This window comes from Bos grunniens, chromosome 5, assembly GCF_055505025.1.
Source record: "Bos grunniens cultivar Pamir isolate PY7600 chromosome 5, Bosgru_T2T1.0, whole genome shotgun sequence".
Classification (NCBI taxonomy): domain Eukaryota; kingdom Metazoa; phylum Chordata; class Mammalia; order Artiodactyla; family Bovidae; genus Bos; species Bos grunniens.
The window spans coordinates 112,942,268-112,960,929 of record NC_141169.1 but is presented as its reverse complement, the minus strand read 5'-3'; the positions used below and the strand labels follow the sequence as shown (position 1 = coordinate 112,960,929).

At 40.2% G+C, this 18,662-nt stretch overlaps 1 protein-coding gene across 22 annotated transcripts in view; it reads right to left on the bottom strand.

The window, feature by feature from the left end:
• Window positions 1-18,662, bottom strand: part of TNRC6B (trinucleotide repeat containing adaptor 6B) — a 251,338-nt gene that overhangs the window by 15,315 nt on the left and 217,361 nt on the right. For all 22 annotated transcript variants that reach the window (XM_086402948.1, XM_086402966.1, XM_086402950.1 and 19 more), the window contains 4 exons: window positions 14,806-14,931; window positions 4,316-4,447; window positions 3,954-4,049; window positions 3,633-3,828 (listed from right to left, as the gene is read on the bottom strand). In XM_086402948.1, coding sequence (XP_086259074.1) covers window positions 3,633-3,828; window positions 3,954-4,049; window positions 4,316-4,447; window positions 14,806-14,931 — 550 coding nt within the window. The remainder of the gene's footprint in view (window positions 1-3,632; window positions 3,829-3,953; window positions 4,050-4,315; window positions 4,448-14,805; window positions 14,932-18,662) is intronic.

Here is an 18,662-nt window from a genome sequence, read left to right as displayed (position 1 = left end):
CTCATTTCACCAGGACATGCCTTTTATCTACCTCATCATTGCTACATATACAAGCCCTTGACCACCTTATCTGTCCTTGTCAGAATGACTTTTTTGGCCACACACACTAATTTGTTGTCTATTCATCACTACCACTTGGCTCAGGGCTTGGCTTAACCTCCCTGAGGAAACTCTCAAATTAACTTGTCCTTAATTTATCACTCCTATACTCTCTTTGTCTACAGTTCTATATTTTCCACTACTTTTTTTGTTGTAGATGAAAAAACAAATTCCTGGTTTCATAATCATTATAATAAGCAATAAATTATAAAAGAAATCATCCACAGTCACCTCTTTAACACAGCTGTTCTAATCCATGTCCACATGCCCATGTGTTACTGACACATCATAATCCCAGGAAGGATACAGTTATTCTTCTGCTATTTTAATAATCTCTATTATTCATATCTCTACTTTTCACTGGATATACCACACACAGAAATATTACATATTTTGATAAAGTTTAAAGATAAAAAGTAAAATTTTATTGGAAGTACACTTTCTAACAAGATGAATGACTTTGTATCTAGATTATTCAGATATTAGTGATTATGACTTGATCTAGTTCACACTATTCTATTCCTATTTTTAAAATTTTTATAGACTTTTTAAAGCACTAAGAAAATTTACACAAATAAGTAGATGAGAAAAGTAGGAGCCTTGTAATCACATCAGTTATTTCTTTATATTACTTTTTGGATATATTTCCTTCTCCCAGCTCAATAAGATATCTAAAAATTATGTTTTAGTATTTATTACTAAAACATAATTTTTAGATAGGTCATTATCACTTGACAATTCAATTAGGCATATTTTCCATTTTGTTAAAAGCAGAAAATATTTTACAAAAAACAATCAGCTAAGGGTTAGTTAAGCAGTCATGAAAGTCATTCAACTCTTTAATTCTGAGAAAATATATCAGTAGAGGCTTTATCAAAATGTACTAAGAAAAAAACATACTACGAAATTTTTAATTATTCTTGCTAGTCTTTAGCCTACAGGTTATCTTTTTTCTTTTTTACTCTGCTATACTAGGCACTATTTATATTCATAATATATACATTCATTGTATTACATCTTTTTCGAAAAAACTTTAATCTGTATAAATGCTTTACCTATATTTTCATCAAAACCTTACAGCTATAGGTTTAGTTTATTCAAAATAGGCAGCCAAATCAGACTTGTTTTCAGTCTCAGTTTTTCAATTCCAATAAATTGATAATATGAATTAAGGAAAATTGTAATTGAAATAAACTGCAAAATGCATCGTGATTATAAGTGGTCATATCACAATTAATATAGACCTAATAAAACTAATGTATCCATTGTTTACTAAGTTATCACATGAAAATGTTAGTAAGTCAGTATGTTCTTTTTCCTTAATTTGGATAATAAAGCATAACTAAATTTTTAAGTTACTTATGAAACAGGAATATGATATTAAAAAACCATGAAATGTATCCAGTAAATGTACATATGTATAAATACTGAACTCTGATCCTTTAGTCATTAGGAATAGTTAAGTATAATAATCACAAACAATATGATTAATCTAATAAGACATTATGATAAAATTTTTCTATATATTCAATAAACAAGAGAAGTATACATACACTGCTAAAAATGAACAGATTTACAGCCAACACATAATTTTACTTTTTGATAGGTGGGTAGAAAATAGTAAAGATGTTATAAAGACTGTCAGTGAAATAAATACATTATGATTCTAGGTTTTTAACAACTAACTGACTGGTACATACCCCGTTCTAAAGGAAATCCACAGGTTTTACCTATTTGCCATGAAAACACCTGTTTCAAAGAGTCAGTCTCACTAACCTATACTGCTCGGGCTGATCCTAGGTGCTTTTCTTTCCAGCTAAGACAAGCCCTCAGGATGAGCAATGAGAAGGTCTGAAAAGAACTGTGTTCCTGAAATACGTGGAAAAGTCACTTGTGGCTTCCTGATGTTCTCTTCGCTCTATACGACTGGATTCCACTTCAAGAACTACACATCCTTTGACAAAAGGGGATGAAGAGAAGCACTGCTGCCCCCACGTCACTCATGCACACTGTCTAAATCCAGAACAACTGAACACACACCAGCACATGCGGGCTCTTATGTCAGGCTTCATCCCTAAGAGGACACATGATTCGGCAGGTGAGGACTGGAAACCCAGGGATAAGGGCACCATTGATAGTCATCACGGGAGGCTTCCTCTTTGTCTGGAGCTCCAGAGAACCATGCTCTGATAGGATACGGGATGGTGGGGATGGTGGAGCGTCTGACTTTCTTTTATGTCAAATGGAATTTAAAAGTCAGTTCTCATGCAAATCATTTTTAAGAAAAAGTACAGAGGCTACCCTGGTGGTCCAGGGGGTTAAGAATCCACCTTACAATGCAAGGGACACTGGTTTGATCTCTGTTCCAGGAAGATCCCACATGACACAGAGCAACTAAGCCTGTGTGCCACAACTATTGAGTCCGCTCTAGAGCCCACGAGCCACAACTACTGAAGCCCTAGAGGCCTTGCTCTGCAACGAGAAGCCACTGCAATCAGAGGCCCACACACTGCGACAGAGAGTAGCCCCCGCTCGCTGCAACTAGAGAAAGCCCACGCAGCAGCAGTGAAGACCCCCCACAGTAAAAAATAAAACAAATAAATAAATGTGCAATTTTCTTTTCTTTAAAGAAAAAGTACAGTTGGTAGAACTTAAGGATCTAGAAATTAATTCCCTTAAAACTATCCAGGATCAGGTCCTGGCCTCCCCGGTGGGCAGTGGACATCTCACCCCAGCAGGCACCTCACAGAGCACAGACAGCAAGGCCATTTGTCCAAGGTCACTTTGTCACTTGAGTGCAGCTTTCAAATCTCCCTTAACCCTTGTTTTTGAGATGGCAGAGAACAGTAAAGTCCTTACCAAAAGAAAATCTAAATGTTGTCAATCTGAGAGGAGACCCACTGTGGTGGGTGGTACTTTTTTAACTTTTGTATTTTATTTTTAAATCACCGTTGCCTCGCTGGTTGGATTCTGCTTACAACATGTTCCCCAGTTCTGAAAGAGCTACAACTCGCCTGCCAACAAATTCCTGATGAATGTCAAAGGTATAACCTTACTTGTGCTAATTCTATTTAAATCAGATGAAAAACTAACATCAGAAGAATTTTACTGGTTTGCCTGATAATTTTAATTCCTCATTTTTTTTCAAGGTAATTTTATCCATAGAGCTAAATGCCTCTCAACTTGTACGTAATTTGCTCGATTATAACGTCAGACTAGTGCAGCACTCACAGCAGGTACAAATGGGCTTTAAAAAGTTCCTGGTGGTAGGAGAGCTGATTGCCACTCCCAAGTAATAAAAGACTTCTTTTGGACCCAGAGAAGGTGGAAGCTTGTCTCTGCTGTCTGCTAATTGTGTGATGAGCTTCAGGAAACATATCAGCAAATCAGGTATCTCACTTGCAAGAGAGGAATAAGAATATTTACTGACCCAGCATGGCTACTGTGAAAATAGTGTAATGGAGGTCTAACCCTTAGGCTGAGAGTGTGACTGGCAGATTTTTCAACAAGCAGTTTGCATACTAACAGCTTACCAGAACCATATCCAGGTATTGGCCCTTTGGTTTGAAGGTCTGGGAGCCCCACATTCAGAGCGTTGGGTACCATGTTGTCCAGATGTGGCTTGGGCCCAACGGGGTGAGATGGCGAATGCTTCATGCTGGGCTGCCTCTGCTGCTGCTGCTGCTGTTGCTGCTGCTGCTGCTGGAGGGCGCTCACCATCCGAGCCAGCTGGAGGTGAGGAGGCCCAAGGGAAAACAAACACATGATAAGCCAACATCCATTTCCGCCATCAGAGGTTAAGCAGAGACGTATTCCCACATGCAGCACTAGGGGGCCCTTCCAAGGCCACATACCTGCTGCTCCTGCTGCTGGCGAACAGCTTGAGAAAGCTTCCTCTGGTTTTGTAACAACTGCTGCTGTTGCTGCTGCTGCAGGAGAAGCTGACATGCCTACAAAATAAGGGAGAAAGAGAGGACCCAAGTTTCCTAAGGCGGATTTACTAGGAAAACTGCAAGGGTTTGTGAGCCGAATCAGTGTCCATGAGGCAAGTACCACCAAGATCCTGGCCTACCGGTCAAACTGAGTGTGCTTAAGACTTGAGCTGACGTATCAACCCTTAAACACATGAAATGAAGCAAGTAGTAGTAGTAGTAATAATAATAAATAATAATAATAATAAAACCTTTTGGCTATAGGAGGAAAATCTGCTACTTACCAACTGAAACTGGGGAATCTGTGGAAGCTGGCTCAGCATGGCAATTTGTTGAGGAGATAACTGGGGCCCCACGTTGAAAAGACCTGGATTCAGGCCACTGTTGGGAAACTGCTTAAGCATTGAGGCAGAAACCTAGCCAAGAAAAGGAACTTTCAGAATTTATCAAAATAAAAAAAGTTTGTGTGTTGTGTAAAAAGAATCTCAATAAAGCTAAAGCAAGCACTATCAACATTTTCCTTGAAAAATATTTATGAAAAACATTAAACAATTAGGAGAAATATACCAAAGCATTAACAGTGGTTATCTTTTGAGTGGTGAAGGCTATAGGAGCTTTTGCATTCTCTTTTTAGGCATTTCAACTTTTCTACAATGAAAATTATGAATTTTACAATCAGGAAAATATCTGCATGAAAAAAATGAATGACAACATAACTTTCGTCTTAGAGGTTATTATTGGAAATGTGCTATAAAAAAATCCACTGAGGAGGGAGGTGGGTTCAGGATGGGGAACACATGCACACCCATGGCTGATTCATGTGAATGTTTGGCAAAATGCACCACAATATTGTAAAGTAATTAGCCTCCAATTAAAATAAAAACAAACAAACAAACCCCCAAAACATTCACTGAACCCAATGAATCAGTGAGTGCCATGGAGAACAAACTTAGTCCCTTAATATCAATAGCATTCTGGTCAAAAATTTAGTCCTACAGGCAGACTGCATGGGCCTGCCATTTCTAAGCAGTATGACTCAGAGCAAGCGACTTATTTAACTTTTCTGAGCCTTACTTTCCTTATCTGCAAAATCTGAGTAAGAATAAAACTAACTTCAGTGGCTGTCTGAGGATTTTATGAGTTAGTTCATGTCAAATGCATAGAAATGCACTCCATACATGTTGCTATTATTCCACAGTGTGGTTCTTCAGGTGTCCACAAACAATGATTACACCTACCCCTTCATCTCATCTCCAGGCTAGCTGGGGTCAGTTCTCTCACCTGTATATCGTTCAATTTCTCAACCCATTCATTTCTCATTTACAGAGAAGCCATTTTCTGAAGTTTTCTAATATTGGGTAGATCTCGCCATCACTAACTCATCTTTTAAAAGCCACGCTCTCAACAGTTCCTAAGATCTCAGCTTCTCTGATCGTATCGAATTATCTCCCAATTCACACAGTCCATTAAAATTTACAATATTAAAATATGTTTTACTCTCCCGTGTAATTTTTAAGCAGCTGGGTTTATAAACTATTATGTCTGAGCCTTAGGACCTTACATTTATCTTTATATGCCTGGAACATAGTAGATGCTTGATAAAACCTACGAGATGAATGAACCTCTCTTATATTTTAACTTATTAATGGTCACTTCATCAAGTTATTTTCTACCTGTTATTTTGCTTATTGTCAGTTTGTGTTTCCCATCTGGTCACTGATGGGAACGCTGAACAGAGCTGAAGATAATCTAGTAGCATGCTACTAAAAACGTCCTTCCAATCTGAAACTGATCAGTCCAGGAACAGTCAATCATTTCTAATCAACACATATGTTTTAGCACTTAGCCTATATTTTTTCATCTTATCTAAAACAAAGAGACAGCTTGTCAAGTGACTTGTCAAAACAGAGACACAACAACTTTATCATCCCTATAATCCAACGTTTTTTGACCAGTGAAGAAAGTGGGTTATGTTCAAACATGTTAGCAAACTATGACTCTTGATTTAGTACATGTGCTCAGAAATCACATTTTTTATCATTTTGTCTAGAATCTTGCTCAGAATCGGCACCAAGTTCATCAGTCTTCAAGCCACTTTCCTTGTTCTTTCAAAAAAAAAATTACAAAGAAATTGCTCCATTCTTCTTCCTTCCTTGCAGGGGAGGGATAGTTCTTTCCTGTTTCTGATCTGAAACTCCAAACAGAGGGGCATCCACCTTTATCACAGCACTCTGGGGCCTCTTTCCCTTACTTCTTGGTAGGAAGCCCCCAAGGAGGACTGCCCTATTTCAGTTACTAAGGGGTATGTATGGAATTCAGTATTAGGAAGCTCGTATTCTCTAATATCAGCTTTCTCGGCAGCATAGTGGACATTCAGGCCCCTGGAGGCCTTTCCCCTTTTGTCTTAAAAATTCAGAATTTGGGAGAAGGAAATGGCAACCCACTCCAGTGTTCTTGCTTGGAGAATCCCAGGGATGGGGGAGCCTGTTGGGCTGCCGTCTCTGGGGTCGCACAGAGTCGGACACAACTGAAGCGACTTAGCAGCAGCAGTGACCATATAACATCCAGCTGAAGACTAGCCAGGGGGGTACTCTTTCTGCCCCCTTCTGAGGCCTATGTCAGAAGCTTTCTCTGTCTCCATTATAGTTTAATAAAACTTTATTACACACACACACACACACACACACAAAATTCAGAATTTGGGCAGAAAAGAGGGAGGTGTCATTATTTAAACCCGCCTCCTTGAAGACCCCCAGCATTCTTCAAAGATCACAGACAGGGTTTTGCAATTCTTTTCACAAATTCTTTCTCCGTTGAAGGATTTAATTCATCTTAACCCTTATTCTTAATAGAAAAGACATAAGCAGTAAAATTTTTATTCCCACTTAGTCAGCCTTATACAAAGAGTCCAAAGCAATGATTCCTTTCCCAGTCACCACATTGCACCAAACCAAGCTCTGAGACACTTTCGACCTGCCTACTTTTTTGCAAGCCTCAGCTTATTTTGTGTTTTAACCCCCCAGCGTGACACTCACACACATTCACCCCTGCTTGCACACCCTTACTTTCTGTCTTTTAAAAATGCCCCTATAAAAACGGAGTCATCAGAAGACCCATGGGGTGTTCCCATCTTATCTTTCTTTAGCATCACAGTCAGATCCAAATTCTTCTGCTTCCTAATACTTTTGAGTCACTGGTCTCTGCTACATTCTCAAGAATACCTGCGTATCTTTTCTTTGACACTTTCCAGTCTAAAAACATCCAGTTCAAATTTTCTATACTTGGCTCACCAACTTGTTTTCCTTCCAAGATCTCAGCACTTTCACTTCAACTATCAATTCTCTCACTTTGGAAAGTATTTTGATTTAAAGTAATGGTTCTCCCAGATGCTTCCTCTCCATTCTCTATGAGATGCTGAGTGTTACCAAAACCTTGACACTACTATATGTAAAAGAAGATAAACAACAAGGACCTACTGTATAGCAGGGGGAACTACCTTCAATACTTTGTAATAATCTATAGTGAAAAAAAATCTGAGAACAGGACAGGTATGTAGATATAGAAAACAGAACCACTTTGCTATATTATCTGAAACTAACACAACAGTGTAAATAAACAATATTTCAATTAAAAAAAGACTGGGGAGGGGGGAGAAACTCTTTATTTGATTTTCTATTTTAACAGTTAGATCCCTGGCAGACAGGAGCTCAAAGCAAGCATACCATGACTGTGCACTCTGCCTCAGCACCAGCTTAACGGCCAACATGAGGGATCCTCCACAACTCCCCTCAAGTAATAATTCTTCTTCATCTCTCCTTTGAGTTCACCTAAATGGGCACTGCTGCTGCTGCTGCTAAGTCGCTTCAGTCGTGTCTGACTGTGCGGCCCCACAGACGGCAGCCCACCAGGCTCCCCCGTCCCTGGGATTCTCCAGGCAAGAACACTGGAGTGGGTTGCCATTTCCTTCTCCAATGCATGAAAGTGAAAAGTGAAAGTGAAGTCGCTCAGTCGTGCCCGACTCTTCGCGACCCCATGGACTGCAGCCTACCAGGCTCCTCCGTCCATGGGATTTTCCAGGCAAGAGTATTGGAGTGGGGTGCCATGGCAAATGGGCACTAGTGTGACTTAACTTACTGTCTCTGATACAGTGGCTCTAAGCTTACTGTATTAATAGGGTTTTTCCTTCTCTCAGGGGGAGGGGGAGGTCAGGGGCAGGTAAGGAGACTATGAGTGGAGATATGGCCTACACTACTATACCATATTCTAAACCAGAGTCTTAGACTACTATACCTCTGTGACTCATGAAATCGTATTTACTACCTTCAGTGTGAATCTTAAATTCATTTGGTTTAGCAAATATATTGGGCTGAATCATGTTCCCCTAAAATTCACGTGCAATTGTGATCTGAGAATGTGGCCTTATTCAGAAGTAGAATCTTTGTAGACAAAATCACGTTTCAGGTGACGACATACTGGATTGCAAGAGGCCCTAACCCAATGACTGGTGTCCTTAGAAGAAGAGGAAAAGACAGAGATGGAGAAGAGAAAGTCTAGAGACACATAGGGAAGAACGCCACATGAACGAGGTAGAGATGGGAGCAATGCATTTACAAGTCAAAAACACCAAGCCCTGCCAGCAGCCACCAGCAGCCGAGGGCATGGAATAGACTCTCCTCTGGAGCCACCAGTAGGAACCAACCAACCCTGATGACACCCTGACTTCAGATGCCTAGCCTCCTGAACTTGGGACAGAATAAATGTGTGTTGTTTTAAGCCACCCAGGCATTTGCTGCAGCAGTTTCTAGGAAAGAAATGAATACAGTAATTCTGCTGGTAGGCCTGTGCCATTTGGTAAGTTAACCATTTGTCTTGTGTAGCTATTTGAGCACTTGAAAAACATGGCTTACCTAAGCTGAGATATGTTTTAGACTTTGTAAATTTTTTAAAAACATTTGGCTGCATAGCATGACTTGTGGGATCCTAGTTCCCTGACCAGGGATCAAACTCAGGCCCTGGCAGTGAAAGTACACAGTCCTAACCACTGGGCTGCCAGGGAATTCCCAAGATGTGTTTTAGGTATAAGATACATACCAGATTTCAAAGATGCGACTTTGAAAGTCTAAAGGCTTTAAAAAAAGAAAGTAAAAATTTTAATGTAAAGTGTTCATTACAGGTTGAAATGATAATAATTTAGATATACTGGACTAAAGAATATATATTGTTAAATTAATGTTACCAGTTTCTTCTTATGGTCCATGGAATTCTCCAGGCCAGAATACCAGAGGGGGTAGGCTTTCCCTTCTCCAGGGAATCGTCCCAACCCAGGGATGGAACCCAGGTCTCCCATATTGCAGGCGGATTCTTTACCAGCTGAGCCTAAGGAAAGCCCAAGAATGTTGGAGTGGGTAGCCTCTCACTTCTCCGGTGGATCTTCCCGACCCAGGAACTGAACGGGGGTCTCCTGCATCGCAGGTTTTTTACCAACTGAGCTAGGAGGGAAGCCCTCAGGCTAAATAATATATATTGTTAAATTAATGTTACCAGTTTCTTATTTTTTAAATGTAGCTTTAAATTCCATTATGTGGCTCCTGTTACATTTCCACTGGATGTGCTGCTCCAGGCTGTCTGCACTGATGACCATTGTTTCTAACTTCCTTTTCAAAGCTTTCCTCTATGATTCATTTTGTTTCCCAACCTACTGGCTTCCAAAATAAAGAGCCATTGTCTGAATTGTCATTTCTCCTCCCTTCTTTCAGTTTTAAAAGATCTATCGGATAAATTGGCTGGTCTCTTGATCACCATCTCTCTTCAGTCTTGAGAAGAGCTGACATCCCTAACCAGGAGCCTATGATTCCCCCAGCCATCTTACCATTCCTACTACTCACAATTAGCTAAAGAAACCACCACTCAAAGTAAAACATGCCCATGACCCATAAATACCCCAGAGAAACTCATCTGAGGAGATAAACAGAGGAATACTTGCAGAAGCAATGCTCAAAATAGCAAAAATCTGGAAACCACTCAATAGGTAAATGAACGATGGTATTCATACAGTAGAATGCAATATGAACCGCAATTGCCCAAATCAAAATCTTAGAAGCAATATGAAGTTAAAAAATCAGAGGTTACATTCTGTATAAGTTTATTACATAAAGTTCAAAAAAGGGAACATGAAACAATATAAAGACAGGCACAAAAAGACTATAAAGAAAAGTAAAGAAATGCTAACGCAAAGCATTTTTATACTGTACTTTAAATGCTAGCATCTCATATGTTCTACACGTTGACAGTCATAAAGACTATCAGGGGACTTCCCCAGTGATCCAGTGGTTAGGAATCCGCCTGCCAATGTGGGGGACACAGGTTTGATCCCTGGTCCAGGAAGGCTCCATATGCTGCAGGGCAACTACTGAGCCCATGTGCCACAAGTACTGAAACCTCGCACCCTAGAGCTCGTGCTCCAGAGAGAGAGAAGCCACTGCAGTGAGAAGCCTGCTGCTCACCACAACTAGAGAGCGCCCACGCGCGACAACAAAGCAACGTAATAATAAATAAGTAAAAATTATAAATAAACTTAAATTTATTAATGAATTATTTTAATAAATTAAAATAAAATTTATAAATATAAATAAAAAATAAAACAATAAATAAAAATTTAAAAAGTAAAAGATACATTGTTCATAATTTTTTCTTTTCATTTGTAATTTTTAAGAAAAGACTATCAAGGTTGCCCTTCGAGGACTTCCTGTCTAGCCTTGCTCAGCTTCTCTCTTCAGATTCACAGTACTGTCCTCCTCCAGTGAATATAAAAGGACTAGACAGATGCTTAACTGCTTAATCGGTTAGAATGGATGTGAAATTTGATAATATCCATCAATTTTAAATGTTTGTGTGCTTTGACCCAGAATTTCATTCTGGGCAACTAAATTTAAAAATAATGTGGGCAAAGATAATGTATAAGGATTTTTCCATAGCATTAACTTACAACAGTGAAAAAATTAGAAATAATTTAACACCCAATAGCGGGGAAAGGCAAACCAAAGCAAGCTTACCTGAAAGAACATTTGCCTTCTTCATTAAGAATGATCGACCCAAAGATTGTCTTAGGGATGAGAAAATATTATGACTCAATGTTAACAAAAATAACAGGCTATCGTGACCATGAATGCAACTATGTGAAAAGTGCGCCTGAATATGAACAAAGTCTGATCTGGGGATTGTGTAAATATAACTCTTGTCATTGCTTCCAGTGGGGTGGGAGGGTAGTTGCGGGAAGAATTTTTTCTGCATAATCCAAACTTTCAGTGTGGTTATTATATTCTCTTTACTTGAATTTTTTTTTAAACCTACCCAACTGTTTTGTCTTTTAAAATATGTAAATGTCAGGAAAAAACCTGAAGATTCCATTGTTTAATATTTTGCCCTTCTTATGCATTAAATAAAAGCTAACCATGTTTTGCTAAATAAACACATTTCAAAAATGTAGGAGAACACAAGTACTTTTCTTTTCCAAATAGAGCAGATAACTTTGGTCATCAAGAGATTTGCAGCCCCCAAGTCTTTTAGACTAAGTTAACTGTGCTTGTCTAACAATTCCACTTTCTAGATCATTCTGAAATGCATCTTCCCGTGACTTGATATATGCTTACTGCTGCTACTGCTGCTAAGTCTCTTCAGTCGTGTCCGACTCTGTGAGACCCCATAGACGGCAGCCCAACAGGCATATGCTTACTGAACTCAAAATACACACTCTGCAGGATCTTTAGGATGCAGTAGTGAACAGAGCAGACACAGATCCTGCTACTCTGAAGCTTACTTCACTCCTGGGGTCGGGGTGGGAGGTGAGGGGTTAACAGTGGTCATGTAATGTACACAGCCTGGGATAGCCTGCCTGATAAGGTGGGGCTGAGGCAGAACTCTGAAGGAAATAGAGAAGGAGCCATGTGGCAATCTGGGAGAAGAGCATTCTAGAAGCATGTACTGCACTAGGGGCCAGTTGGCTGGAGAGGCCTGAACCAACAGGAGAGCAGGTGTGGGAGGCAGGGAGGTAACCAAGAGCCTCAAAGATCACAGTGAAGAGTTGGCTTTGTAATCTCTGAGAGAGGGAGCCAGGAGAGCAGTGACCTTAACCTTCTGTGCTAACAGAAATGTTCTACATCTGCACTGTCCGTACAGTAGTTGTTAACCTGGTGTGCCTATTTAAATTTATATCTATTAAAACTAAAAATTCAGTTCTTCCATTCCATGAGTTGCATTTCAAGCACTCACATGGCTAATGGCTACCCTGAACAGTGCAGTTTTAGAGCATCAGTCTGAACTCTGGGTGGAAAACAGACTCGAGGCACCAAGTGGGGGATGAAGCAGGGTGGGACCAGTCAGGAGACTGTGGCCATGGGAGGGAATGGTTGGACGCTGGATGACGTTTTGAAGGGAAGATTTGTTGCTGGACTGGTTGTGGGCTGTGAGGTCTTTGGCCAGAGCACCTGAAGATGAGAGTGCCATGTTCCTGGAAGAAGAGGATGTCTTGAGGGGAGAGTGGGATGAAGCTGAAGTTCTGTTTCAGGCATGTTCACTTCAGATGCCTATAGGCATCCTAGTGAAGATGCCAGAAGTCTGTGGAGTTGTGAAGATAGAACCAGGCTGAAGCCACAATTTTGGAACTGTCAGTATTCTAAAATCATTCCACTGGGTGAGATCACCTAGCAGTAGCTGTAGGTGGTGAGAAGAGGTTCAAATATTGAGACTGGGGTACTCTGATGTTTAAATATGGGGGAAGTGGGGAAGAACTTGTAAAGCAGACAGAGAAGAAAAGGTAGATGGAGAACTAATACAGAGGGTGTCTGAAAGCCAAATGAAGAGTCTCAAAAAGGAGGACGTGATCAACTGGGTGAAATGCTGATACATGAGTAAAAAGCCTGGGGAACAGACCACCGGAATCCACAACACAGAGATCACCGGTGACCTTCACAAGAAGGTTTGGATCCCCACAGCCACAGTCGTGCCTGGGTTCCTGTACTAGCTTCGTGACCGAGCTCCTCTGCGTTAGTGATTCCGTCCTTCACACATGTCTTCTGTACCACCGTGCTATCCTGCCTAATACTTTATCGTCTTTGGCAAGAGCAGCCGAACTCTAGAGAACAGGTAAAAATCACCTGGGGGTAATGAGGTCCCAAGACACAGTGTCTCAGTAGATGGAGGAAGACCCAGACACTGTATTTTTAAACAGCAGCCAAGATAATGGTTACCAACCATGGTGACCAAAGGACAAAGTCCAAACTCCTTAGCAAGGCAAACAAAACTTCCAAATGTAGTCCCAAACTTTCTGACAAGCTCCTTCCTGTTCCCCTCTAGGCAGCACACCTCTGCTTACACAAGCTCAAACTAATAACCGTGCTTCCCCACACCGGCCGTGTTCTTTCAGATGTTACTATCCCTACATAGACTACTCCTGTCTCCTGGAAGGCACCTTTTCTCCAGCTGTGCCCAGGGAACTGACTCATGCTTCAACGCCACTACCAGCGTGAGGCCCCACCCAGCTCCCCGACCCTGTTAAGCATTTCCATACAACATTAGCACATCATCTGCCAACTATTCTGCCACCATCGCCACCAACTCCAGGAGGCTGCCATGGTACAGATGGCCTCTTCTTCATCTCGGCGCTGCCAACAGGCAACTGACATCGGATCACCATGGACGACTGCTGGCCTGACACCCAGGCACGCTGGCAAGTGCTCTAAGAGTCAAGATGCTGCTGCTGTAAAGTGCTGGGAAACTCAAAAACAGCTCTGTCTACCGGGGACTTGAAGGATGGATGGAACTCAGAGAGAGGGAAGGGGAAGAAGAGGGACCTAAATGGACTCCCAGACAGGAACAGGGGGCACAATCAACATTCCTTCTCTACTAAGATGGACAGAGACTCAATATTACAAGCAACATCTGAAATCTACAAATTATGGTTCCAAATAAATATTTTTAACTTCTTTCTCAAAAGATGTATCAAAAAAAAAAAATACCCCAAACAGAACCTTATCCTTCACAATGTGTTGGCTGGATCTAGTAAGTACCTTAACCCCTTTTATACGAGGGGACAGACCCAAAGCTCTAAATCTTGATTCACATACTAAATCCTTACTCCAGCTTCTCAGCTTTTATTTTTCTCACAAAGGGTATGAGGGGCAGTATGTGGTAGACTGGCACAATTCTCTCATCTATAAACCCCCAAACAACTCAATGACCATCTCTTGCTAATGGAGGGCCCTAAAGGGTTCCCATGGTACCCAAAGGACTCTGTCCTATGCAAAGTTGCTCTGTGAATGAGTTTCTGCCACCTCACCAGTTCTAAACCCCCCAAGATCACCCAGTTAGTATTTTAGTATGTATCTCCTCAAAAATTTTAAGAATAACCCAGAACCTGGAGCTTCCCTGAATCCTTGAGGGCAACCAAATTTTGAGTATTGAGGCATTAGAATTTATAGAGTAGTTTTAATTATATACAATTTAAAAAATCAATATAGTATTGGAAAAACATACAGGTGATCTAAAAGGCATTATAATTATAATGTTTTTCATGCAAAAACATCTACTTTGTATGCATGATAAAACAACGACAAAAAACAAGATATGCCATCCTGTTTTAAAAATCTTGATCCTTGGCATCTAGATTTTTCACTTTAGACGGGTAACTGTTATTCTTTTTATGCCACAAAACCAGTCAGCTGACAACTGGTAACCATCGGACTTTACTTCTGAATTGTGGATCCATGAAGTTACTTACCTGGGGGGAAATGAACTGGGGAGGCACTTGCGCCCGGAGATTAGGAGAAGAGTTCAGTGGCTGCACGGGGGTGTGCACGCCTCTCGATTGTGCTGTGCTATTTCCAAACAAACCATGATTGCCACCCTGTGAACAGAACAGTGACAGTGAGGCCTTTGTTAACACGAGGAAATGCATGTAAGAAACAGTTCAGGTTTCCTATCCCTCAGAAGAAGCATCCTGTGTTCCATGGAATCACAGAGCATTGTAACTGAAAAAAGTTCCTGACCTTGGAATAAGTATTCAAATTCAATCATGGGCATATCATCACCACCCTGCAGTCTGATACAAACCAAAAGGGTTAAACTTAGTCAAATGTTAGAAAAAGCACTAATTTGTTGTTATTGAAAGGTAAAGGCAGTGTAACATTTATACAACTACTTCTTTAAGACTGGGTTTACAGAATTTATTCTCAAACTATATAATCTGAGACCCATTTTGAAAGGCACTTGAGTAAAAAATGCAGGACTGTGAATAATATCAGCTGTAAAACCATGATATAACTTCTCTAAATTGGCTGATTTGATCACAGAATCAGTGCCACTCAACTGTGAGCCTGGCTCCCTGAGGACCCTACTCCCAATCTGAACGCCCTTCCCTATCTTGGGTCTCCTTGGTCCCTTCTTTGCTAAAGGAGGAAATGTAAATTAATCCAAGAGTGAGATAAACGAGGAAGAAAGGGGAAAAGTGAAAAATCATTCCAGGGACACACAAAGCATTACTCACCTGTAACTTCTCATTCAAATGTATAACTATCAGTCTAGTCAAAAATAACAGCCATTCATTAGATGGACTATTATGTGGCTATTGAAATAATGGGACAGAAGTATATTTAGTTTCCTGATCTCTGAAAGCTAACATTAAAGAAAACAAGAAGGGGTATATAAAAAATGTTTTAACCCCGTAAAAAACAAAAACAAAAAAACAAGCTTAGGTCCCTGATTTCTGGAGGATCAACTTGCTGAGGCACTTCTAAGACTGTTCCCATCAGAGAGCTATAGAAAGCGGGGCTATATACGATGGCCCTTGAAATCATATTCAATTAGACTTGATGCTGTGTTGCCCCGTATGATGTAGTTTTCTACACTATCTTCACTCGGCCTCTGCAAGTGCCAGCTCAGAGGTCATCCTCATCAAGGATACCTTCCCCCTGACCTTTTCCCTCATTTTACATTCAAGTTCATTGAGCCTACCTCTATGTTTTCAAAACACTTGAAATCTCTTTGACAGGCTCCACCATCAAATCATATTACAGTTATCTTCCACCCTGTCTTTCCACCACCAGCTTCAAATTTCCCTCTTTGTATTCCCAGAAACTCAATCAAGCCCTGGTCTGTAGGATGAGCGCATCATTTGCAAACATCCACGACCCACCAATTTTACACACTTGAAAACGAACATCCCACTGAACACCACTGGTGAAGACGGCTACACCACTGCTTATACCCAGTCTGCGGGCTCTGGGCTGAGGTTGCCACCACCATTCTTATCCCTGGACTTGTGGGGATTTAGGTAATTTTACAGAAGAATTTTATAATGGCATCATTGATGGCTTAATGATTCAAAACAGATTAAGGGATTGCTTCAGGGAAATTAATGAACTTAAAAGCATTGAAAATAAAAATGACTGTGAACATAAAGTAGAAATGGCAATTAAAATCTATGTATATCTCATAAAAGAAATTTGAAGATTCACCATGAATATTTAATCTCCCAAAGGACTGTTTAAACATGAAAAGACCTTTAGTTCTAGAAACTTCAATATCTGCACCTCTCCTGTCTTACTAATCAAATTTGTCACTCTGAGGTGAAATGGCTCAGCTCTAACTTTTCTGAGACCCTAGTAGTCAGGAGCTTAGCTCCTATAATGAAAATAGGAAACACTTATTTTGCTAAGACTATTCTGCTAAGATAGTTCTTACACTTTACTATCAAATAATGACCTAGTTAACAGATGTCAATTATTCATGGAGGGGAGGGTCTTTGGATGGTGGGGTTTCTGACAGCTAAACCCTAGACCTATGTTTTGTAAGGCTCCCAACCTGCTTTGTAGGGGTCATTTGAAATCTCAACCTCTCTTTCTGGTAAGAGGTATTAGTTAAAAAATTTTTTTTAGTTTTTGTAAAATCAATTCCTACTTTCCTATTCCTAGTAGAAAGAGCCCATTCTACTCCCACCGAAGGTTTTAGGTTTTTATGATCAAGTGTCTCATAAACCACACCAAGCACTCTGATGGATAATAATGAAGGTGAGTCAACTTAAGTTTATACAAAAAAATACCTTCTCTCTCTTTTTAAAAACAAAACCCTTTTTAGATCATTTTTATTCATTATTAACTGTTAAATCTTCCTTTTTGGGGGGAGGGGTGCCACACGGCTTGTGTGATCTCAGTTCCCTAATCAGGGATTGAACCTGGGCCTCGATCGTGAAAGCCCTGAATTCTAACCACTAGGCAACCAGGAAACTCCCACCCTCTCCCTCTTTTTAATGTTATTTATTTCCAGTACCTCTTGAAAAGAAACAAAGTCTGGCAACATGAGGCCCATGTTTCTGCACAAAGTGAAGTACGGGGACCATTTTTTAATATGGAATCTTGGCATCATAAGTTGGTCATCTTCTTGGCTCAGAAGTAGCTATTCTGCACAGTAATGTATAGAATGGTAATCATACAAATTTAATCTTTTTAAAAACTATATTTTGACATTAGGAAAACTGGCACCAAAAGCTTTATATATATATATATATATATTTCTAAAATTTCACTGCTGTGTGTGAGACTTTTATGATGACCTGAACCTAATAATTATTGGTGATATTTGCCCCAACTACAGTGTTTAACTTAGAAAGGTATATAAATTAAAAACAAGGTTATTAAGCTGATCAAAATCTTCTGTGATTTGAACAAAACTCTTAAATTTCAAATTATGCAGTATATTAACTCTTCATGAAAAGAGTATGAGAAAAACATAACCTTATTTGGATAGAACATGTATATGTCAACTTGGTTTACAATGGACTTTGTAGCAATCCACAGATAAAAAACTGAAGAGGAACGACTTTTTTTAAGAGTCCAGTGCACAGCGAGTTTGGTCACTTACATTAAAGTTTATATACTAAAAGTATCTGATAATCAGGTGGTCCTGGGAGTGTATTTATTATCACCATTCACCAAGAGTGTGAAGACTATGTTATATTTTCTATAACTCAACCCAAAGAGCCCTCCTCCCCACCAAAACTGATGCCAACTGTTCCTCTCTGTTTAGATAAGCAATACAGAGCCACCACGTCCTCTGTGGAAATGTTAAGAAAAACAGTGAAATATAAAGGAAGAAAACAAAAAATTACCTGTAACTCCCAACCCAGAGTTAACCAATTTGTACACATGGACATAGTATGATCCATTTTTTAAAATGTGCTAAGGCAGCAATCAGCGTATGAAAGATCTACATGCAGTCTGAGGACTATGGAGTAAGAAGTGTTTTATACCAACTTTTCATCTATATATGAAAGTCATCATGGGAAAACAGAATGGCTACAACTGATAATTAAATGTCTTTCCATGATATCCAGAGGTGAAGGCCAGAAGGGCAAGTAAGTAGTCATGGAAATAAGGCTAGGAAAACACTGCTGGAGCCACTGTCGCAAAAGAATTGTCCCCAGATTTCTGGTTTTCTCCACAAAAACTACAACAGAGCTACTGCAAGGTGACAGAGAGAGGCTGGCTGCATCCGCTCAAGCCTGCAAAAGCAAAGAGGCATTACTACGCCGGCCCCGACAGGCCTGTTTCTACCGCACAGCCCTTCCTTGGAGGACTGGCA